Here is a 24,828-nt window from a genome sequence, read left to right as displayed (position 1 = left end):
TCTGGACTAACAAAACCTGTGCAATTTCAGGAACGGAGAAGGGTTGCACATTGTTAAACTCAGCATGGAATATACCACTGAGGCTCCAGTTGTGCAGAGGATTCTTCTCCTATGCTTCCCCTGTCAAACTCAAATCTCAAAAGGTTACTAGGAGAGATAGGGAGCCTTAGTTTAGTTTTTACCTGCTTCATGTCCAATGGTTTCATCCTACTGTGATGCAGACTTTCTAGATTATCCTGCTTATCCCTGTAGAACTGTTTTTTAATGTGTGTTCCTGTTTTTATATTTCATGGATTTCATAAATGGTAACAGAAGACAAGAGATACTCAGGGACTAGCCTTTCCATCAAAACAGTGAGTTTTAGGTCTTCAGCCTCCTCACCATTAAGTTGCTTTGATTTTATATGATATGAAATATTCACCTGCAAATTCTACCAAGTTTAATGGAAAAAAAAAAAAAATAAAGGAATTGTATGTGAAATGCTTAGCTTGGTTTAATTTCCTTCCTATGACTGCTGAATTTTTACAGCATAATGAAAAAATATGAAACACAAATAAAGGAAAAGAGATGAACCAATTTCACCATCACTCCATGAACCAGAGATATTCTATTATGTGACACTATGATCATCATCACATGTGAGAGCATTCATCCACAAGTATGAAATAACTGTGTTATCCTACTACCTTGACAAATTCCATTTATATTACATTTTCCTTAGGAATCAAAAAGAACAATATATAAAAAACCCCTAAGAAGTTAAGGACCAGCTGCTTCTGTTTAAGCCCAACTGTTTCAGTACTGAGGCAGCATAGCTAGGGTATGATGTCATCTGAAGGCCCAGCAGAATATACCCTTGTTGATCTTAAAAATATGTAAGGGTCTAGCCTCTCCTTTCTGAGTGTGCAGAATTCCCATCAGTGGGGAAGGGAGTTGCTCACATGCAGAGAAGAAAATAGAGTGGACTAAACGGTCATACTGGTCAGAGTTCTCTCTGTAGGAGAACTACTTTCTTATACTTTCTGTATGCTAGTTTGCTACAGTTGCAGTCAGTTTCAAAATTTGAAGAGAAGAGAGAACATTCTTTTAACGCTTCCTGCTTGCTTCCATACGGCCCTATGGAGATGGAAATCACTCTTTTATGCTAGTTTCTTCCTTCCCTCCCTCTCTTCCTCCCTCCCTCCATCCATCCGTCCATCCAACCATCCATTCACCCCTTTCCCTCCTTCCTAGTTCAATGTTTTGATGCACATGCATGAAGATATTTATATTGTGTATAATTAACTATACATTTAGTAGAAGCTTTTCTTGATTTAAAAGCTGCATGGATAAGAAAATGAATGTAATAAAAAGCTGAAGCTTATAAACAGAAGTACAATACACATGTGTTCACAGGCACACAGTAAGAATAATGACATTTATTATCTAGCCAGTCACATAGGATGATGGCAGAACATACACTACTCTGAATGCCAGGCAACAATGAAAATCCTAAAGTGATAAAACTCTCTCAACGTCATGGGAACATGGCTGTCACTTGTTATTACTGTGCATCTCTCTACTTCTTCATATACCCTAAACTGCCTATTCTTACATAATTCAACACATTTAATAATGTAGAAAATCAATTAATATTTACTGACCTGTCTCTGCTTCTCCGTGATGGGAAGGCAGCATTACAGCCAGCCACCGTGCAGACATGCATCTCTTTTAAATGAACATTTCTGTAGTGAAGCTTCACACTGTAGGAACTCTTGAAACTCTTCTTGCACACATAGCAGATCTTGGGGTCTGGGCTTGAGCAGAGCTCACCTTCTGGGGAGAACTTCTGAGGGCTGCTGTAGTTGAATGTGGAAGCAAAACTTTCATGRAGGGCAGCCATACTAGCACTGCCACCATTGTACAGTCCATATTGGCTCATGTAAAACATATCATAYGTAGGGTCTGTATACTCTTCCTTCACCTTAATGACATCCTGGTTAGAAGAGTCATTGTGGTTTTCATCTGGCCTGTCACCATGTATCATGGATTTCTCACCAGGTTCGTGCAGGCGATCATCTGCTTCCATGGATTCCTCACACAATTTGGGCTCTGAGGACTCCGACTCATTTTCATAGTCTCTCTCATGCTCCTGGTCTTCTGATGTCATGCTGTCTGCCCTTCTTATCTCTGGTCTGGAAATGCACCTGCTTCTGTCACTTTTGGAAAAGTCTTTCACTGACAGGCCTGGGCTCATTTCCTCCTGAGAATGGCAGTGATTGTCATGACCTATATCATTCACCATTGTGCTGCTATCGTTCACCTCCTCATCTTCGTCATCAAACTCATCAGCAGTATCGATAACTTCCTTTTCTATTTTAACTGGCATGCTCGACTTCCTTGGCTTCTTCTTGGGGGCAAGGTCAGCATTAGGCTCTGGGGTTGGCATCAGCACTGAAGGTACAGATGATTCTGAAGGAGGAGGGGGATGCTGCTCCATGCTGCTCACTGCTGGTATTATGGGACTGGTGGGGAGGGATGTTGGAGGACTCACCATCTCCCCAGGAGTAAGCAGATTTCTGTAAAAAGGAGGAACAGGTTGTACAGTCTTTAGAGCTGGAAACACCAGCTGACTAGGAAGAGGATTCTGTAGTACAGGGTCTAGAGGGGGAGTGGTAAAACCCATCGGCGGACGCCCAGGGCTTGTTAAAGTCAGACTGGATTTTGTACTTGCTATGACAGGAGTGGCGGCACCGGATGTGGCACGAATTAGATCTTTGTCTCGGTTATTCCTTAGCATTGGCATGTGTAGGCGAGGGTTGGGGTTTGCACTGTGACGATTGCGACTTCTGAGAGAGCTGAAGACCATGTTGCAGCCTTCAATTGTGCACCGGTGCTTGATTTTCAGGTGAACGGCATTGTAGTGGATTTTGAGAGTACCTTTGTCATAGAAAGTTTTACCACACGCATTGCAAAACACTCTTCCCTTCCTCGAGGCAGAGCCCATTCTCCTCATTCTGTGAATGCGGAACGAGCTTTTTGTGTGTTCTGTTTTGGATAAATCATTAACAGGTGTAGATGTCTGAACAGGAGAGACGCAGGCTGGCTCAGTTTTGGGTTCGACATTTGTGATGCTGGTCAAAGCATTCCTGCTGGATGTTTGCTCATTCTTGAAGGGCGTAGGGGAAACTTCAGACTCGCTGCTCTCATTATATTCATTTTGGGTTGTAAGGCTTGGTTCACGCAGCCTCATTGCTGGCTGTTCCAGCAGGAGGCCATTTGGAGGCAGCCCCAGCAGTGGAGCAGAGACTGGATTTATGTACTGGAATGGAAGTAGGAATGCAAGGCTATTCGGGATGTTTTCGAAATGATGAATGCTGGAAGGGTTGCTATTCTCCAGGTGAGCAAGGAGACTTGGGCTCCTGGTGCGATTATTGCTTTCAATAAAAGTCCTTATATCTGAATCTGTCTTTGAAGATGGCACAGCCACAGCCTGCCCTTCTTTTTCTTGAATTGCCATCAGCTCCACAATGGATTTAGTTTCTCCAAATCTCAGAAACTGCTGAAGGGTAATGATCTCTTCTTCCCTGGACATGATGGCCCAGCGGTCCAGCACCTTGCCTGCAGCATCCTAGAGGCCATATCAAAGAAACAACAAAGAAAAACACAAAGAAAAAACTTATTGATTCTGCATAATTATTGAATTCAATAGAAAGTGCTCTGCTGCCTGCACATGAAACACTAAGCTAAAAAAACAACATGTGAACAGTGCTAACGGAAGTTGACTAAAAAAGCAAACTTTTCAGCCATGCAAATATAGCAATTAGAGTCACAGTTAGGGGAACAGATTGAGTTTAATAATGTCAGAGCAAACAAAATGTAGATCACTGCAGCTCTGTGATCTAAAATGCATTCAATACTGTTATTTTAACAACAGTGATCTATGTACTGTGCAACTGTTCAGCTTATACTGGTTTAAGGCATGAACTCTTGCTGTGCACTCCGTAGTAAAATACAGAAAATTCTACCTTAGTCTTAATTAAAAGGTGACATGTTTCTTTCTTTTAAAAGAAAGAGTTAAATACATGTATTTGATAGACTTGCTTCTTAAATATAGGTAGACATAAGACTGAAGTAACTCACAAACTATCCCATGAAATATCTGCAGAAAACATTGATGCATGGCAAAAAATCTTTAAAATGGCATATAATACTAATATATTATTATTTTTATTTTTTTCCATGAGACCAATACTGAAAAACACATGCATTACCAACTTGCATCAAAAGATAGATATTGAGACACTGGTTTTAAATATAACTGGACAATTACCGACAATTGATTGTAAGCTTGCAAAATTGGTATGGTTTAGACTTAAGAGATGAATTTTCTGCAGTCTTGTTATAAATGACACTTACAAATATTTAAAAAGTAAACATCTGATGGATGTAGATAGCATAAATGTGTAAAAATGTTGTCTCTTAACATTGCGTTCTGATAGCAGGGGAAAAATCCAGAGAGAATACACATCAGTAATCACTAGACTATCTGTTGTTAAATATACATTAAAAAGCATTTCACACTTTCATTTTTGCTAGCAAGCATGAGATTTGCCTGGAGGTAGGACTTAAAAATTCTGCAATGTAATGTCAGGCAATCCATTCCAGCATGTATTGATAAAAACATATTAAAATACTTATATAATGAATACATCATTTTATTGGCATCTTTCCTGTTGGGCAAATGCTGGACATATCATCAGCACACTAACTATCACCAACAAGCACTGTTGCAGGCCATCAATCCAGAATTATTCCGATGATTCCTCATGCATTAAACAGTCTGAAAGCTTTGCAAGAAACTCAATACTATCTCTAGTCTTTTTAAATCTTGAATATCAGCTTCAGAACCTATCTGAACACTTTGTAAAACTCACTAGCCTTTTTTTGATTAAGAAGTCTGCAAATCTTTCTAATTTTTCAGACTCTATTATTATTTCCCAATCTTCAGAGGACTGATTCTTTCCTCTTCCCTTCTCACCCTCCCATTTTCCACAGAACTAGAAAATGAAATTTGCCCAAATGGCAAAGTGTACGTATACTTTGACTAGACCTGTTTTTCATTATTCCAGTTCTGATTGACATTACCTCCTGACGCAAACTTAATGATGAAGGTCAGTGCCACAGCACCTTATATGTGACTGTAAAATCTCTAAAAAGACTTCACTCACAACAGGTCATACTCTAGCCTTGCAAGACCGTCAGTAACCTAATAATGGAAAATCCTTGAACAGACTCTCATCCAGCTGACCCAGATGCAGAGCCCCAGAAGCCATCTCTAGGTCTGTTCAGTGTGAATCTACACAGAGATTAAAGAAAGAGCATCACATAGATGATAGTCCTGGTTCACAGCACCAGCCAGGATGTGTCCCCAGCTTTGAAAACTTTTCAAAGGCTCTCTGGACATCTCCAACTTCTGTGTTGCAGTTTACAAAGCTGGGTGCTTTATAAATATGAATACATACGTAAATAAAAATTAGATACAGCCAGTTCAAGAATAACCCATGAGAACGGTATGTACAAACCCCACAGCAGCCTCCCACAAGTCAGACGACRGGACTAGTCATCTCACATGGTAGCAGTGGACCTGGCTCTTCACATGCACAGGATGGGTGGGCATCTCCTTCGCATTGGGGCTCCCATCACACATTCTGGGAGTTACTTCACAGCCTATCTCARAGATATCGGCAGTGTTTACGTGATCTACCTCTCAGTGAGACATCTCTACCCGTTGTCTCATTCAGTAAAGAACATTTTGGATATCCAATAAGGAGGGAGAGACCTCCAGCACCCACTAACTCCCACAGACCACAAAGTCCCACAGCTGTGGGTTTGAGTGTCATGGCGTTATCTTTAAATGTCAGAAAAGAGCAGGGAATCAGAAAGATAGTCTTAAATAACCCTTGCCTACTCCTATGGGTTGCACCGAGTGTTWACACAGCAGAGGAATGATCTCTACTCAATCTATACAGCGCATCTCAGGCATTATCATCTTCAGGATCAGAAAGGACTTTGCACAGTTTACCACAGCAGTGATTACATCAGTAGGTATAAGAAAGGCTGTTCTCATCAGACATGCAAACTTYTTCTATTTTTGCTTTTGCTGAATTTTGAGATAACCTGCATTTTATTGTTCTTCCTGTGAGTACYGCATGGATTAACTGAAGGATGTATTTGTGAACACTAAAAATTTTATTTATACATACATATATATGCTTAAACATTTATGTATCTCCAAATATATATATTTATTTTATTTTTTGAAATAAATTCTAAAAATATTTTGCTCTGAATGAAGAAATTAGTGGATTTTTTTAAAAAGCAAACATACAGTATTTTACTTGCTATTTTTATATAATTAACTTTTAGCTATAAATAAGGATATATTTAACAGTTTATGCTTCAAACTATATCTGGTTAATTTTAAGGAAAAAGCTTTTTTTTCTCAGGAAGAGTAAAGAAGAATTGCACAGATGCCTGTATTTCTTAGAGAGCATATTACCTATGGATACTATATAGGACACGCTCCAGTATTTACATAGTGATGGTTTTTCCACAAATCACTGTAACTACGTATTATGCAAAACTAGATAAAGAGTGAATAGGAATGTCATTTTTTGATAAAACTTTAAAATTAAAAAAAAATCTAAACATTATCCCCTTTGAATTAAGCTATAACTAGCAAGGGATCTCTCTGTATATGGTAATACTTGATTAGAGGTTCAAGTCCTTTCTTACACGTAATCGATTTCTTGTTTCTTACAATCTCTCACACTAAATTTTCTCCCCGAAGCCATTAAATCATATCCACATTTAAATATTTCATGACAAAAGGTTCCAATTTATATTACTTTTTTCAGCTCACTACTGATTAAGCCAAGCCTCCTGTGACAATGTGTACTACAAGTCAGCGAGCACTGAGATACCAGTGTATGCTTACAGCTATAAACCAGGCGGTAGACAAGGCGAACCTCTGCAGCATACAATGATGCTCTTCCTTCTTTGCCCATACAGCCCATTTTTGTTCTGATTTTATTTTATATGTGTGGGTAGCTCTCTTTCTACTTCAGATGGATATAAATTTTTAATCTCTAAGTCACATAAAATTAACCTCCCAGGGTACAAGACATAACACTGGATCTTTTTCTAAATCTAAACATCCAACTGATTCTTTTCTTTCCCATTTAGGTATATGTATTTACTATTTGTATGGGTACAAGTTCACATACACACATACTGCATTAGATCTATAAAGCAATGTCATGATTAATCATCCTGAACTTGTCTCCTGATTTTTGCTGACCTGTAGGTTAGGAAGAGATGTGTCAGGATATGTTAGGATACATCATGTCTTAAACTTCTGGGTCAGATCAGAGCAAGTGATGGGCCTCATGATGATTATCTCAGATGATACAAATAGGCTACAATAGAAGATGGACACAAAGTTCACTCTAATTTGTAAGAGTTTAATTGGGGAGAACCRTGAAGAGAAGTCTAGATTCCCTGAGGGCCTTTGAGCTTTGCAAATTTTAAGCTTTCAGTTCAGCTTGAAAACCTCCCAATTTAAAAGCTGCCTATTTAGAAAATAAGGACAGTCTACACAAACATGGACCGTCAACCTTGAACTTCTGTTACGAAATCAGTTGTTTTAAATGCTCACTTTTTGTGCCTGCATTATCTTGACCTATATTGAACCCTATTTTAGGTTCTATATTGACCTATACTGAACCCTATTGACCTATCTCGAACCCTAATTTATATATAGGAACAAGCATTCACACAGACACATGTATATATACATATCACAGACTTTTTTGCAGATCTATTTTTATTTCACTAATTAACTTGGCATAGGTAAAAGAAATTGTGTATATATACATAAATACATATATGCCTGTCTGCATGCATAGTCAGAGAAGATTATACAAGAGATGAGATTAATAGGTTAAAAAGAAGTAAAAACAAACCTCACATTCTGGAAAGCACTCAAGGATTATTTTCGGGCACTGTTCTGATAATTTCTGAGAATAACTCAAAGTTATATAGAAAAACATACTGGCAGGCTTATTTATTTTAGCAAGTTTGCATTTGCATCATAAACTCTCATCTTTTTGAGCATATCTGGACACCAAATATCCAGGATGCAAATATTGCACGAGTGCACACTTAATTAATTAATTAAGCAAGCCAAGTGTTTATCACATATCAGTCTTCTATGAGTTCTTCTGAAACAGCTATATATTTCCTAGCTGATCTCGAGGAAGCATTTTGACTGTAGCTGTAATGATTGAAAAGCAGACTTTAACATACGGACTTGGTCATACTGTAATTGCAGAGGATGGTTTTAATTAGGTTGTAGACAGAAAAAAAAATCAAAAATTTTTTCTGATAAGGAAAACCCTACTTAATTTCAAAGATTTAGGGTCTATTGGTTTTGTTTGGCTGAATTTCCCAGGAGCATCTCTCTACTTCCCACTATTAAATTTCAAGCTGATACGCCATGCATAGTCCTACTGCTCCTGTGGTAAAAGTGTCCAGTGTGTAGGAGCACACTAACTCACCTTTGCACAGATGTGACAAGCAATGAGTAACACCTTTGGATCCTTTTTAAATATTTGGTCAAACCCCACAGAKTTCAGCAGACTGAGGTAGCCCTGTGCCTAGCTTTTCATAAAAACTGTGTATTCATATACTCACTTTCCTCACAGAYGTTCCTACCATGCTGAACCTAACTCACCTTAGCTCTTGCAGACATGAGAAAAAGGTGTGCATACTTGCTCACTGTGATTTTAAACGTGCAACTGATAGGAGATTTAACACACTCAGCCTGCAAAGAGCTATCACTAAAATTCTTTTTCCTCGTCCGTTACTTCTCATCCAGCTCCCACCAGCATCCACGGTGCTGAACTCTACGAACAAACTTGTGTTAAAGTGTCAGCAGTCCTCTCCTTGAGTTATTCTGCTGCAGTAGGAACCAGCACGGTGCAGCACTACTGAGTTCTCAGTCAATAATGGAAATCTTTATCTTTGGGCTTCACTGCAGCCTCCACTACACTAGCAAAAATCAAAAGCAATGGATCTTCTTCCCCTCTGATCCCCCCCCCCTCCCATTTCTCTTACCAATTGGAGCTGCTTTCTTCCCCCCAAAGACCTGGAGGCTACTAGTATGTGACAGCAGGGGAAAAAAAGAAGGTTGTCTTTCCCCGAAGTATCAATAAGAGGACACTTCCACAGTGTATTTAGTGAAGAGTAACAGGAAGGAGGTTATGTGCACTCATGTCTATACATCTGCTTGTATCTACTTTTGCTGTCAGGTATATAAAGGTACTTACTTGGGTTGCTGGTTAGACTTAAGCTCTCCTTATGCATTCAGCAGAAACAAACTTCGCGCTCTCCACCAAAAGGACCTCAAAAGACCTTTACAAACTTTTATTAATTGATATTGTAGAGAGCAGGTCAAATCTGACTGCATTGTAAATCCAGGGAAATTCCAGTAACCATACTAGAGAGTAAATTCGACTTAACTTAGTGCTGCAATATTACATGGAGAAAAATTTATTTGGATATATATTGAGCCAGGAGGTACCGCCGCGATGGAGCAGGGAAGCTACGTAATGAAACACAGGAGCACAGTGCAACAGCTTGGGAGTGAAAGCGAGGAGCACCATGTCCTGCTGGAACTGCAGATGGAGCCGAAGGAGGTAAGAGGCAATAACTGCAGTGGAAGCCTTGCCAGGACACCACCATTAACTACCACTCTCTCGCTTAAAGGCCTACGGGGTCTTTGGTGACCAAGAGCATGCAAGTCCTCTGTTTTTTATCTCATCTCCAAGACACATACCAGCAGTATACCACCCCACGATCGACCTGTGGTTCTGGACTAACATAGAGGGAATGGCATCAAAATACAAGATCTCCGACGCACGCTCCTGCCTTTGGGAACTGAACTTCTGAGTAAGGCATCCCAGCTGCAGATTCCCTTCCCATTTTTTATGTTCTATCACCCTTAAATAAGGTTACTACATTGGAAAGCATGGTCCTTGAAAGACAATGACATTCAGTCTATTTCCAACCAAAAATATCTATGGAAAAAAACCTCTTACAAGTAGGGGAGTGGGGAGAGAATGTCTTCACTGTTTTCTTAAAAGAAACATTATTCGAATCCTTTCCCATCCTTCACAAATGTGTATTCACCTCTGCAACTCTAGTAAAACTATTAGGATGCAAGTGCACTGATTCTAAATGCTTCTTCTGATTTTTAAAGCATATTGTTTGACTTTTGATAAAATATTCACTTTGTTATAGAATGCTCTTGATTATGGACCTGATAAGAATATATAATTCATAAGAGATGATAACATTTTTTTCTGAATAACAGTGTGTACAACATTTTTCTTTTTAAATTGTGGGGTTACAACATACTTAAGCACAGCAGTTCCTCTTTCATGTAATCTTAACAACTCTATCTGGTACCTTTACAGTTGGGTGCCTAACAAGTTTTTACACAGTAAACCTATGTCCACACTCAGCGGAAGACAATCTAAGCACARTAAGAGTCTGATGCTCTCCTTACCTGTACTGATCTTCAAAAGATTTCTAAAGACTTCACTAAATGAGTAAATTACTATAAGGTGACCAGTGTCAGCTGCTCCATAGTATCTGTGCATAAACACATTTAATGCACACTAAAAGYGAGGCAACTCTCTTTGCCTTCATCAAATGGTAGAATATCAAGATTTTATGGAAACTGCACTTTCAAACCATTTAAAAAGGTTTGTAATTCACAGTTTCGCAATATACTTTGCCTAGAAGCCTGTGAGAGTAGAAAATTCATTTAAATGTCTCTGAAGCAGCTTTGCTACCAACTCATGGTGAGCAACAGAGGGTGTTACCCTTAGGCAGACATGGCTCCTGAGGCAATCGAACTATCAAGTACACTGTATAGGAAGCCTTTCAGACAGTATGAATTGCTATGGATGCTAATGGATAGGATTTAAACAGATAGTGGCAGGAACACAGCAAACCATTGAAATAATTTCAGCTATAAACTGACTTTTTCTAGACTTCCGCTGCTAAAGCCAAGTCTGTAACAACATAGTTTTGCATGCAAGTTGATAGGAAATATCTAGCATGCGTATAACCATATCTATCACTGATTTTCAAATGCACTTTCACCTCTTTTTGTATATATAGCTGCACATTTAACTATGCCATGAAAAACATTTTGCCTTGTTACTGTCAATCCCTGCAATTGCATGTGTTCTAACTATTTTATATCAGTGCTGCATAAATCACTGAGAAGAAACATTATGGCTTCTGTGCTTAGGTAGTCTCTCTGTGAATTTAGGAAGCTCCTTCAGCTTCTCTCTGTGTGCCTCAGTTTCACCAACACTGAAAAAATAGCACAGAATTTTTACAAGAAACAAGAAACATTCAAGAAAAGCACCAATGAGATACTATATTTGCAATACACACAGCCACAAGAGATGCCCAAGTTCTTTTCAGCCAAGACATTCACTAACGCACAACCTGAGCTGCTCTATGTAACATGCACTGCACCAAAATAAAGGAAGGTATCTACAGTCCAGTCAAACTAGATTATAAAATTGTCCCTTTCTCACTTCTGATCTTCTAAATCTAAACTCAGTGCAGACTTAACATCAAATGGAAAATTTAAGCAACAAAAGTTGCATCTCCCTGGACCTGTAAGCAAAACTTCCAAAGCAGTCAATATGACATTTGCCTAACCAGGGGCATAGTAAGGGCTTCTGCACAAGGGCAGAAGCACTGGAGTGAAAGTGCCAGTAAGTTATACTCATAAATTGGATTTCATTACATGCTTGGTTCTCTAACAGAACACAAAGTTGCGCCTCGATAAAGAGATTCAGCTGTGCTATATGCTAGGTATACGAATGGCAGTAGAATCATGAGATTGATTTCCATCTTTAGTATTCATTAGGGGACTATGCATTATTACTTGCAATATATACAAAATGATCTTAATGAGGCCTTTTCCCTTTGATTGTTTTCCCCAAAAATATACACCGAGAAAAAAAAGGAGGATCATAGGTGGCCATCTGATGCTGAAGGGAGGCAGCASGGCACAGAAGTGACACCAAAAAGGTAAAGGGTCACCAGAATACAAAAATGCTACGGGACRTGAAGAGAGTTATCTGTTTGCATATATTATAGGCACTGAAATGCAAAAGAAAGTGGGGGAAATTATATTACAGTGTACAAAGTAATAATAACTGTGCCTGCATGTCTTAATACCCTCTTGTCCCAGCAGTCCTGACTTTCTAGGCAGCCCACTTCTCCACATTAACAGTAGTCATTTGGAGAGCAGCAAACGTGCCATTAGAAGCACTTTTACAAGTGTATATTCATCCACCAATTAGCTTAATGTGGCCGCTTTCTGCATATTTTCTATCCAGGCTTGCACAAATCTTATTAATATTTCCCCCTAGCGCTTTGACAGATTACCTTGTCATTATGCATCCTGGAGCCTTTTAAACAATATGGGTAAACTACTGTTTGCGAGGTTAATGACAATTATCCCCTAATTACTGCATAAGTCACTCAGTCCACTTTATCTCATAGGCAGGGTTCTGCTCTGTGTATCTGCCATTGTGTCACTGTAAATGAATCTTGTATAGCTATGTTTATCTGTCGTTGTCTTGTAAATTACACTGACAGAAGAATGAACAAATTACTGTGTGTCATCACTTAAATACAGCTTCTGATAAAAAAAAAAAAAAAAAGTCCCACAAGCACAGCACTTGAATTTTAGCCTGATCGCAATTAGTAAACACATATTTAACGTTTTAGGAGGTGTATTTAGGAGTGGATGGGACATGGTGTAGTGATAGAAGGTTCTGTCTGAAATGATAAGACTATGGATGGTAAAACAGAAGAAATAAAAAAACCCACAGTAATAGTAATTCCATGATCACCTCCCGAGAACTTTTCTGCTATTTTAACAGTTAATAGATGAGCCAATGGTATCTTCCAAACCATCTCATATTCGGGGCTGTGCTGAATTCCACAATTTCCATTGTTTCTGACCACATCCACAGAGGCCATTTTTTAGTAGAGAAATCCAAACACAGATGGGAACAGAACTATGATCCATAAAACCGCAGGGTATGCTAATTTAATGGATGCATTTTAAAACACTATCAAAGAAGATTAATAATTTTGTTCATGTCTGTCCTGACCAGTCCCAGTGACTCCAACAGGACCAGTGCACAAGCCGGGGCAGAATCTAGCAGGCAGCACCAAAGTCAATGGATTGACTAATTTTTTTTTTTTTTTAATTAGCATATTGCCTACTGTTTTCCACAGTGCCTGCACTTTGGGTCCCCTTCTTGGTGCAATTAGAGTAAAAAAAAAATGTCAGTTCAATTCACTGTCCATGGATTGAGGTATTTCTTCCTCAAGAGAAYTGGTAAATAGCAATCTTCCAGCATACGCCATCTTTTGGTGTAATTTCAAGCCACAGTTAGGAGTACTCCACCAGTAGGACCAGCGTAGACCAGATATGCCCTGCCTTGAGAAAGCTGACCTTTTATTGACTTTGATTGCCTTTTTCATCAGTCACTTCAATAAAGYAGCCTGTATTCAGAGGCAAAATAAGTCTGTGGGAAAGAATGATTCGGGACTGGTAAGTAAGAACACACTTCCTATATCAGAGAAACATAGTTGCCTTTTAAACATTGCTGCTTCTTATTTGTTCTTGGAAAGATAGTTACCCCGCTATAACCCTAGGAACCACAGCCCCACAGCCAYCCAGGCGAAAGATGTACAGAGACAATTCAGTCCCACTCTGTCTTTGAAAGGCCCTTCTTGGGTCCGAGAGGGCTCTTTACTCTTGTTTTGGACTGCTGGCAATCACACTAATTGCGGAGAGTTAGCAATGAGTGCATACCTCGTCGTAACTCCGACTACCAAACTGATTTCCTCATGAACTGGGTGCAGTCGCAGCTCAGGAACTTCCTGTCACCACGGACCTGAGCAGACACTGGCTCCTCGAACTTCTCCCTCAAACCTGACGTGCAGCTTTAAGGACAACGGTATTTCCCCRCTTGCCAGAGAAATGGATGATTCACAAAGTGAGCGGCTCTTTTTGGCACTTAGATGAAATTGTCAGYGCTGCACAGCTAGCAGGAGGAGGAACGCGTAACAGCGGCACCATCACCCCTGCATCCTGCAGGGTTACACTGTAATGCATTTAACACCTTCGCAGACATGCTTCATATATACTTACACACACTCACACACACCTACATGTATAATCCGTTCACACGATATACATATTGCTAAGATAACGGTACACATTTCCATAAKGTAAGATGTATTTGATTTTGACTTACATTTCACATGGCTCCAGGTTTAGCCAACAAATACATCCTAAAACCCATGCAGCACCATCTTCTGACTATTGCAGTGCAAAAACAAGGAAGTCAGGAGAATAACATGCAAACTAGAGTGGAGTATGATTCCTGAGGGGGAAGAATACATGATGTTGAAACTGCTTCCCAAGAAAAACAAAGTCTCAGGCTTCTCCAAAAACTAGTGATCATATACTGCTATTCAGCAGGTTATTCCAGCATTGAAAACATTTTTATCACAGTAAAATGTGTGTTTATTGGATTATGAGAGTGTCATATTCAGAAAGAGCAGACAAACTAAGACATAATAAAATTACTGATATGACTGAGAATAATGGTGATTTGTATGGAACATGCACAAGGAGTGCACCTCTGACCATATTCTTATTACAGGTTGGAGGAAAAGCTGTAGTGAAGTGAGAAGAAACTGTAACAGCCATCACTGCCAGGGATAACTGAAAAGACCGATCGATTTCGAGTAAGCACTACCTCAAGGGTTCTGGTCCCACTAGGATTGATCTTTGTGTCTGTCCTGTGTTCAGTCARTGCAACTTTCAGCAGGGTATCTGCGGCAGATATAAATGGAAGTGCTGCAGTTATCCTCCACCCTCCCTTCAAGTACGTTGTTTTCTCTTCATGCTGAAGGAAAAGTAAACCCAGTGCAGTTGATGGCAAAGTTGCTGCAATGGATGGTTACAAATATTTAAGGATACAAAACACTGTTTTAGTCATGTACAATAATATTTGAAGTATGCAGGTATCAGTTATTAATATTTCTCTTTGAATTCGGAGGTTCATTGGCCTCTGACCTCTGCTGATGGCACAGGAATTCCGCATGATAGAGAAAGACATTATATACTTCTAATAGGTAAAAGTCGGCTGTGTCATATCATATGATTGTGAGGATTAACATTTGCCTTCTGTGCAGGCAAAAGCGGGTCTCAAATCCAACCTTCAAGGGCAGTGGACAAGGGCTGGCTGCTGTTGGGGAAAACCATAAGGCTAGTTTAACTGAACAAGTTTGATGAAAAACCTTTGAAAAATAACAAAATGAAATTAGGTGACAGCTAAGAAGCCAAATAGTAGAATATTCAGTAGAAGTATTTATCTTTCAAAAATTTTTCTTTACTTTGCAATTTTTCACTTTGCACATTTATGGTTTCATCAGCTTTCTTCAAATAATTTCCAGAGATACCAAGTTAGCTGCAGAGAGCTCCATTCATTAAGGAAAATTATTTACATAAGTATTATTCAATTTTGTTTGAGATCTTTTACATTTAAATAAAAATGTGTACCTTTGATCTAAGCTTGAATCAAAAAGCTAAGTGATACTTGGTATGGACTTAGATCAGCAGGTGGTAAAGGCTGAAGTAAGCAGGAAAGCACTATAAATTGAAAATGTACATAGTGTTAAGATAGTTCATTTACAGCCTTACTTACGGAAAAAAATTCTAAAGAGAAACTTGAGCACCATTACTTTTACAAATATTAAAAAACCTAAAATTAGCATTTTTATGTATTCATCATTTCCAGAGAACTTTTACACATTGTGGAGTTTTAACTACTCTTTTTTTCTCCCAACTGTAGAAGAAAAACAAAAACAGATTTTTCATAAGTAATTTATGCTGAAAAGGACATTGGAAGATAGAAAACGTGTCTAGGTGATGAACTAGACAGCAGAATGAACAAGAAGAGCTAAAAGTTGGAGATTAATGAAAGGTATTCATGAACCATTGGCCTCTCCCAATCTTCAGGCAAAATACCCTTTCTCCAAACACTATGGAAATTCTGACTAGGTAAATTCTTTGACATTGAGACATGCTGAAGCCTGCTCTTCCCTTCTCCTGCTCTCAGCCAAATGCCCTGGTATGGTATGATGGACATAAGCACTTATGAAAACTTAGTTCATGTGTAAAAAATCATTATGTCTATTTTGTAGCTCCAGAGTTACTGTTTGAACTTCAGATGCAAATGATGTAAGGGCTTTGAAACTCAAATTCAGCTACCAAACTGTACTTATTTCGGGGGTTTAAAGAAGGGCATAGGACATCAAACAAAAATCTTGTAAACTACAAACATCTGCCACCTGAAAAGAAAACCAATCTTTCCACATTTTCAAAGCTTCTTCATATAGTGATCTCAGAGGCAAGAGAGGAAGCGGGCAACCCAGTGCTTAGGGTACTGCTTAGGGCACTGCCCAAGGAAACTGAGGTTTTGTTCCTAGACTCACCACCATCTTGTCTATTTTGGACAAGATGACATTATTTCATAGTCTGTCCTTGTCTTAGCTCCTTGTCCTTAACAGTGACTTGACAGCATTTCCCCTTACTTCATTGGGATGTTGGGATGAAAACTGCACCACAGATTTTGAGGCTACAGTAAGCAGAGACCTACGTATACGTAACCTCAAATAAACAGTTTACTGTGAACTTGACCTGCTTTATGAATATTCAAATAAATCTCTCTGACAATAAAGTTTTATATGAATTGAGCTATGTAAGAATTGAACAGAAAAGAGACTTAGAAAGAGCTGTCTAGAGAGTTGCAGTACAATTATACTCCTTTTTTCAATGGAAGACAGTAGGACATGGCCAAAGGGATTCTTTTCCACGATACTCAGACAGGCCTGTTCTAAGCCAACCTCTTGGAGAATGACCTTTATTACACCACATTGCRATTGCTTCATTCATGCTTATTACGTTCAGAATTTCCCAAGTGAAATAATTCTCAAATAAATGTACAAATCCCAGTTCACCAAATGGCCACCAATAAACTGTCATTAGATTACTCATAACACAGCAAACTTTGGAGGAAATAACGGTGCTCATATTTGCAAGAATCTTTTGATAATTTTACATGTCCCCCTTACCTCAGGGGACAAACCACTTAATACAGAGGACACTCCCTTGAATACAAGTATTTGTTGCAAAGGAAATAAAATGAATTATTTTCACAAAAAAAGAACACTAAGAATAGCTCAGCAAAATGGAACCAAAAAATAACTTTTAATGTCTTTGGCACATCCCCAGCTCTTAGAAATGGCATCCAAAGTTAGTCCGAGTGCAGCTGATAAACCAGCTTTAGAACTGCCTTTCAACTTTCACTTTTTAATAATAAAAATCAATATATGGAGGATTACAAGCCTCTTGGTTTTGATTTAGTATATCAAAAGCAAAAGACTGACAAGGTTATGGTGGTGTATGAAACTGCTCAGGCCAGCAAACATCATGATGCAAATGTTTTATACTCTTGTTTATTTATGGCACTCTACCGAGAAGCTAAAAAGTTATTAAAATAAAATGAATGTTCTTTTTTACCTATATACGTGCACGCATATGTGTGTGTGTGTATACATATCTATATATACATATATAAATATATATATATTTAAAACATCTCATGTGTAAATGCAATCTCGAATATGTAATCTAAACTCCAGAAATTTAACAATTACATTTTAAAGCCTACAATAATCATGTGTCTAGTCTAAAATAAAACAAAGGCTAGTCTGCATAATCTTGGAAAGTATCAAGATGTACAGAAGAAATTATCAAACAATTCTTTAAATTTCATCATACTCAGTAATCACAGAATCTCTCAGCTGTTCCTCAGTGATGGGAATACCTGAAATAAAACTGTATAAAACTATATATAGACTAYATAGACCGCCCAACTGAGTTTGGATCCATCTGTGTAACGAAACAGAAGATCTTATATATACAGGCCATATTCTTACATGTCATGACAAAGATGAATGGGAGCTAAAGCCTGCAAGCCACTGTCAATTTTGACCATGTAAGAGGACAGTAAGGTCAGACCTCTAAAGGCATCTGTAAAACTCATAGTCATTTTTAAGTTATTTAAAACATACCTGTATGTCATGCAGTTCTCTTACTAAGAAATATGTTGCCAAATCTTTATAAATACAATATTAGTGTTGTTACACAATCAATCAACTCCTGGAATTGTTTTCTACATTTTTTTGAAGTGACCTATTCAACTTGATGGAGCTAACCAGGCAAAGTTATCTGAAACATGGTGTTCTCAATCCACAGGAGCTTGAAGGAGCAGACTACGCCTTTTAAAATCCATCAGTCAAATCAAATTACTAGGCAGGATTCACCCTAGGATCATCACAGCAGTGTGAGCATGTTTAAACAACTACCTCGTGGTACACACACAGCACCAAGGCCATGGCAAACAGCAGCAATCAGTAGGTAAGAACATGTGTTAATGCAATGGCTTATGTTTGCTTTTTCACCAATTTAGATGAGTGAAAAGCTACAGAATTTACACTCACACAAAACCATGATGATAATGAGTGCATAAATCATGACTGAACAGATAAAAACAGGACTCAGGCACTACACTACTGTGAACCACCTTTTACGTATCACAGAGTCTCATTAGGTTAAAGCTAGGCTTCTGTGTTTCTCAAGTGTGTGTCTCACTTTACTCTGGCAAAAACTGAAGCTTTAGGAGGGAAGACAAAGAATGAAGATGTGTTTTCATGGCAGCAGGACAGGTGAGGTTTGGAAAGAAGCAGTAAAAGGGTGTGTGAGAATTAAGCACAAGGGTAAAGCAGGAGGGAGCCCACTCCCYCCACCACTGTCCTATTCACTCACCTCTTCCTATTTTTCAACCAGAGTGATGAGAGCTGTGGCATGGACCCCTACCTACAGCACAACCATCTGAAGCAAGCGCTGAGCTGGACTGATGCCAGAGCCATAAAAGCAGCATTCATTTAGAATTTTTTAAGCACTTTGTATCATACAGAGCCATGTAGGGAAGATTGATTTCCATGAAGCCCCATTTCCATTTCAAGGCACCTGATGATTTCACAGACCACAAACATTTCAGCACCCAAGCCTGGCAGTGGCACTTCAGACTCACCACGCAAAGCCCATGCATTAGCGGGTGCACAGACTTTAGAGATACAGAGCCATGCACTGCAAGGTATATTGTCAGGTCAGACTCAATATCAAATAGTAAAAAACTCAGATGACAGTGCCCAGCTTTAAAATAATTACAAGCATACCCCCCCACACACATTTCATACATTTTGTCTAGATTTCCTACAGAATTCTACTTATTATTTAAAGATCTTCACCCTACTASGTCATGGTAGAAGCTCTCTAGTGAAAGATGCTGAGGCAGAATTCCCTGACATAATTAAAAAAATGTTTTTTGGACTTTATGATATCTGAATGCTTTTTTGCTAGATAGTCAATGTCTTTTTATAGTCCTCTTCTGTCATTTCACTTATCTGGCTTGAATTTTATATTAAGCAGTGTGACTTGACTACTGTTATATTTGAACTGAAGCAAGAAAAGTCCTCTCTTGCAGTGGCAGGCTTTACAGGACTTTCAAACAAGAAACTAATTCACAAAAGCAAGAAGAAAGAAAGCAGGTTGGGATACGGAATGTTCAAGATGAACTTCAGAGACACCATAACACAGTCCCAACCTACCTCACATATTTTATATTATTTCCGTGTGTGTGGATATACATAGAATATAAAATACACACACACACACACACRCACGTATTTGTATGTAGTATCTRTCTAATGTTAGCATCAGAAGAACCAGCTTCATTTTGGGTCTGAGCAAAACAGCRATCACTTTTAAAGAGACACTTTGGAGGGCTGAAGAACTTGCACTGTAATGACTCCTTCCACTACTGCCAATCAACTTACATAAGCCGTTTTACCGTTTTGAAAATATACTTTTCAAAATCTATGCTAAAGCCTCAGTGACACGAGGCTAAGCAGCAGTACGTAAGTGTCCCCCGAAGCTCAGGTGTAACTCCTTGTCAGGCATGCAGATGCTGGTGACATTTACCTCACTTGGGACTGAGCGCTCCACTGATTCAATAAGGCTACAAAAGTGCAACAGGCCTTGATGTCAGTTACATGGTTTTACATACCTACCATGTCAGTGGTTCTCAGCCTCCCTGGGAATTTATTCAGATGTAAGTGTATTCAGCCTATAACAATGTCTTCTACCTGCCAGAAAGCTGGAAATATTCCCACCTCTTATGAACCTACAGTGCGTGACTGCTGGTGTTTTACATGTTGCTGGCTGGGAGGGGGAGAGAAAAAAAGCAGAGACAAGGAGAGATAGAAGGAGAAAACAGAAAGAGAAGAAAAGTAAAAAGAAAAGAGAAAGACAGAGACAGAGAGAAAAAAAGGAAAAGGAGAGAGAGAGAGAGAGAAAGGAAGGGGAAGCGGAGGAGGAAACAACCATTTTCAAGACTTGCCATTTCATCCTCATCTAAGTTTCTCTACGAAGAAATTCACCAACCTATCAACACCATTAGTCCAAAAACTGTTTCAAAATTGCTGGAAGTATAAGACAATAACTTTGTTTGAAGCATGGCAGTGAACACATCCACTTTCTTTTCTGTTCCAGTTAAACAGACTCCAAGCTATGCCAGGAACCCGACAGGCAACTTAAAATACCAGGCTCCAGCCCTAAGGCATCCACCCAGTCTGAGGACCTTTTGCAAACAACATGCATTAATTAAGGACAATGACATATGCAATGACAGGGCTATTCACAACGATAGCTATCGTATCTGATTTTACCTTCAGGAAGRGCCTTATCTAGGCATATTATAAGAATGATGGAATATCACTGAATTTTTTAAGAATTATTAATAAATGCTTCAAGTATTTAAATGATAAATAAAAAAGCAGCCAAAGGCAGAACAGATCTATGCATAGAGCAAGAAAGGTCCTGCCTCAGCAAGACTATAATCCAAAATTTCAGTCTCGCACATATGCAATCTTTTTGAACTTTACTTAGATGCAACTACTTRCCGATGTAAAACTACTTATGTGGGTTACGCTTACTTAAATAGGGCCTAAATTAATTAATTTCTAGAAGCAGATACAAAATACAGATAACAGTCAAGACAATGCACAAATCTTGGAAATATAAAGATTAGGTTTCTGCATACTTTGTACATTGAGGCTGGGTATCAATGTAGAAAAACTTTCATGACTTTAGTGGCCTTTTCTGCCCTCTTACATCTCTGTTATTTAATAATAAAACAATATAGACAGTTACTACTACATTGCAATCTTTTTTTCTGTATATTTTTAATTCTTATAATATTGTCAAGAACTGGGACTAGCAAAGAGAATTATTAAGGGCTGTTTGTTTTGAAAGTCACTGCATATCTATGATGCAAGTTAAATTATTTTGTAGTAAGCTTCTCTCTCCACATTTGTATCTTTCACCATTAACACTTTGTCCAGATGCCCAAAGATCATCAGATGCTGAAAAAATGAGACATCCAAGTATACTTTTTTCTACTGTTGTTATTCACAATAGATAAATAAATTTAAAAATGGTCCTAATTTCAAGCAATAGCTGTAAAACATCGCCCTCAGGGAGGCAGTCACCTCAAATTGTGCAATAATTAACAAACAATAGAACACTGGRAAAAAAATTACAGCAAATCCTTAAAAAGCCATGTGATTCTTGCAGTATATATACAAAGAGCTTGTTAGTAGCATAGGAATCTGGGCTTAGCCAGGCAAAGGAATCAAATCTCTTAATATTGACTCTAATGCATACATAGTGAGAGCTAACACAGAAATATGGTAGCAATCACAAATTCCAGCTGGAATTSTATTAGTAATTATAATTATGTGGAAAATGACACAGAACTTGATAATGTGATGTTTTAAAATGAGCAGGAAAGCAGCCATCTACTCTCAAAATGACACAATGAGAGAACATGCCCTTATTTTTGTCAGTGGCATTGGCCAGAAGTTTCTGGGGACAGAAAGGACACCGAGCTTTTGTTAGCGCTCAGTAGTTAACTCCACTTAACATATGTAAAGACARTGACAGCAAGAGAACTACAAAAACACTACATGTGTGTGTTCAGAGAAGCAGCATAGCAGGAGCTGCCCTTTTTATCAAGTGTAAATGGAAGGAGTTCATAAGGTCTCAGAATGACTCRAAGACATAGGCTTGTTAAAAAGCTAAAATGCTGGACATACTTTTTGAAAACACATCTATTCATGCAAGTTTGGATACACAAGAATATATTTGCCCRGACACTGCTTTTGTGTATAAGCTCCTCATTAGTTACATACATGCATACAAAGCAAACTGCAGGCTTGTCCCTTCAGTCCAGCCCCTTTGAAGCTGTTCCCCTCAATACCTATTATTTCAGTGATGCAGGTTATGACTCACAGGCATTACCAGCAATTTTGTACAYGTGTTAATAGACAAGAATGCAGTTGTACATATATCCTTTTGTGAATTCCTCTGATTTTCTTTCCCTTTAATGATTTTTTTTCTTTGCATGCACTAGGACGRATCTTTATCTTCTCAATCAAAATTTAATGAAAAATTTTGGATGACAACCATTATAAAAGATATTATTCAAGCATCTTATTCAGGCTTGGTATTTTTCTTCTAGCTGATGCCTCATATTTGATCGGAGACTTGTACATTATGGCATAGTATGGCAGAAAACAACTCTACTCCCATCACTCCATTTAAATACTCCAGAAGGGATTAACAAACAAATTGCAGAATTATGAACTGTGGCACTTCAAAGAATTTTATAACCTATTATGTATAAGGCTGTATTGTTTTATAAGGTGTTTTTTCTAAAAATCTTACTGCAAACACTTACAAAACCTCAAAATAAATTCTTGTGATCTAACTGAAAGGGATTAGGTTTCCTCCCTCAGCCTTTTTTTTTTTTTTTTTTTAATTGGTAAGTTGCTTGTTAAGCATGGCATTTCTTTTGGCTTAAATAAGAAAAGCAATAAAGATTTCTGTATAAGTACTAGAAGAAAGATAAGRCTTTAGCCACATATTAAACACTGAATATATAATTTAAAACAGCAGACTGTCCTTTGTTCTCCATCTCAGTCAGTCACAAGATACGTGAGAATAACTGAAAAGTTTCAGATAATCTAAACTGATGTGACTTAAGCAACAGCTTAGGTTTTCTAATATCCAYACAAATAATATTTCTAGGATAAATCAGGCCAGCTGCAGTTACTGAGACCATCCACACATGTGAATGCATACTGGATCAGGCCTCCACAGGTCCTTGGTTTCTGCTCCCTCTTCTGCTGTCTTGCTGCTCTTCGGGAAAACATGAATTTTATCACACATAGCTAAATGAACCTGTTTTCTTCCTGTGGATAAAGCAAGCTAATGAAAATACCTAGACATGATATTCTAGATTGGTCTCCCTACAGCAGTTGGTCACTTGTTATACATAGGGTAAGTTTCAAATACCTCAGTATCCTGGTAATTTACTGTTTGTGATGCAACAGAAATAAAATATCTTACAAAAACAGTGAACTGAAACAAAAACTGTTATCAAACAGGAATCAGGCACTCACGTAGTAAATGATTTATAGATACGTTAGGGTGACACCCAAGATATAGTTCTCAGTGTACACATAAAATATAGCAAGCTATATCCTAAAATGCTGTGTAGACTTATATCTTAGTGTTATACCAATATTGCAAATAATAGCAGAGGGAGAAATTAAGAGGCACAGGTAAAAGGAATGTTTTCAGCTGAGACCTGAAAAGAAATAGAGACACCAACAAAGAACTGACTCTATCTAGGAGCARGAGCTAGAGAGGAGAAAGAGCTTCCGTGAGCCATGACACAGAGCCTGTGYTGGGAGACAGAGGAAGCAGCTGATGATGAGCTGAGGCAGTAAAAAAAACRGCTAGAGATACAGTGGTCAAATTCTGCCACCAGACATAAAAATCTGCAGTTTCTTCTGAAGTATACACGACAGATGGGTGTGTATCTGTGACCAGAATTTTGCTTTCTCACCTGACTAATGCTGGTATAAATTGTGGACAATTCTACCACCTTCAAAGGTGTTCTAATGACATTTTTCGAAAATCTGACTTTGGCTGATAAAGCTGACTAAACAAAAACATGAGTTTTTTTGTTTAAAATAACAGTTACAAATAACCATCTACGTATTTTGGGGCAAATTCTGAAAGAGATGTTGAACGGACAAAGGGTAGGGGAGGACAGGTGAATATGGTTGAAGTTTTTCTGTGCATATATGACAGCATAAGAGTAATACTACACGCTGGAACAGGTTGGCAGAAAAATCATTTAATAAATCTGACAAAAAAGTTCTTGCCCTTAAGATGAAGACCCATAAAAATATTTTTTCAGATACAGCTAGCATAAGAAAAAGTCTGTTTCACAAAACTGCTGTGGACTCTCTCAAAAATTACCTGCATCAGCAGGCAGTGAGTAGAATGTCAAGCTCTTAAATTAAGCAAACTGCTGCTTAATTAAGAAGATACAGAGAAGGGTTCCCTAATTTTTTGGTTTAGATTTTTTAATTATGATATTTAAACCACACTCTTCTCCTTCACTC

General features: G+C 38.3%; 1 protein-coding gene across 1 annotated transcript in view; it reads right to left on the bottom strand.

Moving 5' to 3' along the window:
- The window catches only part of BNC2 (basonuclin zinc finger protein 2), a 328,595-nt gene that overhangs the window by 22,833 nt on the left and 280,934 nt on the right, over positions 1-24,828 (bottom strand). Inside the window, exon 5 of the mRNA XM_085326232.1 lies at positions 1,644-3,610. Within this exon, the coding sequence (XP_085182358.1) occupies positions 1,644-3,610 (1,967 nt within the window). The remainder of the gene's footprint in view (positions 1-1,643; positions 3,611-24,828) is intronic.

This window comes from Rhea americana, unplaced genomic scaffold (assembly GCF_003343005.1).
Source record: "Rhea americana isolate MKP2758 unplaced genomic scaffold, rheAme1 scaffold_129, whole genome shotgun sequence".
Lineage (NCBI taxonomy): Eukaryota > Metazoa > Chordata > Aves > Rheiformes > Rheidae > Rhea > Rhea americana.
The sequence above is the reverse complement of the archived record's forward strand: the minus strand, read 5'-3'. Positions and strand labels throughout refer to the sequence as shown.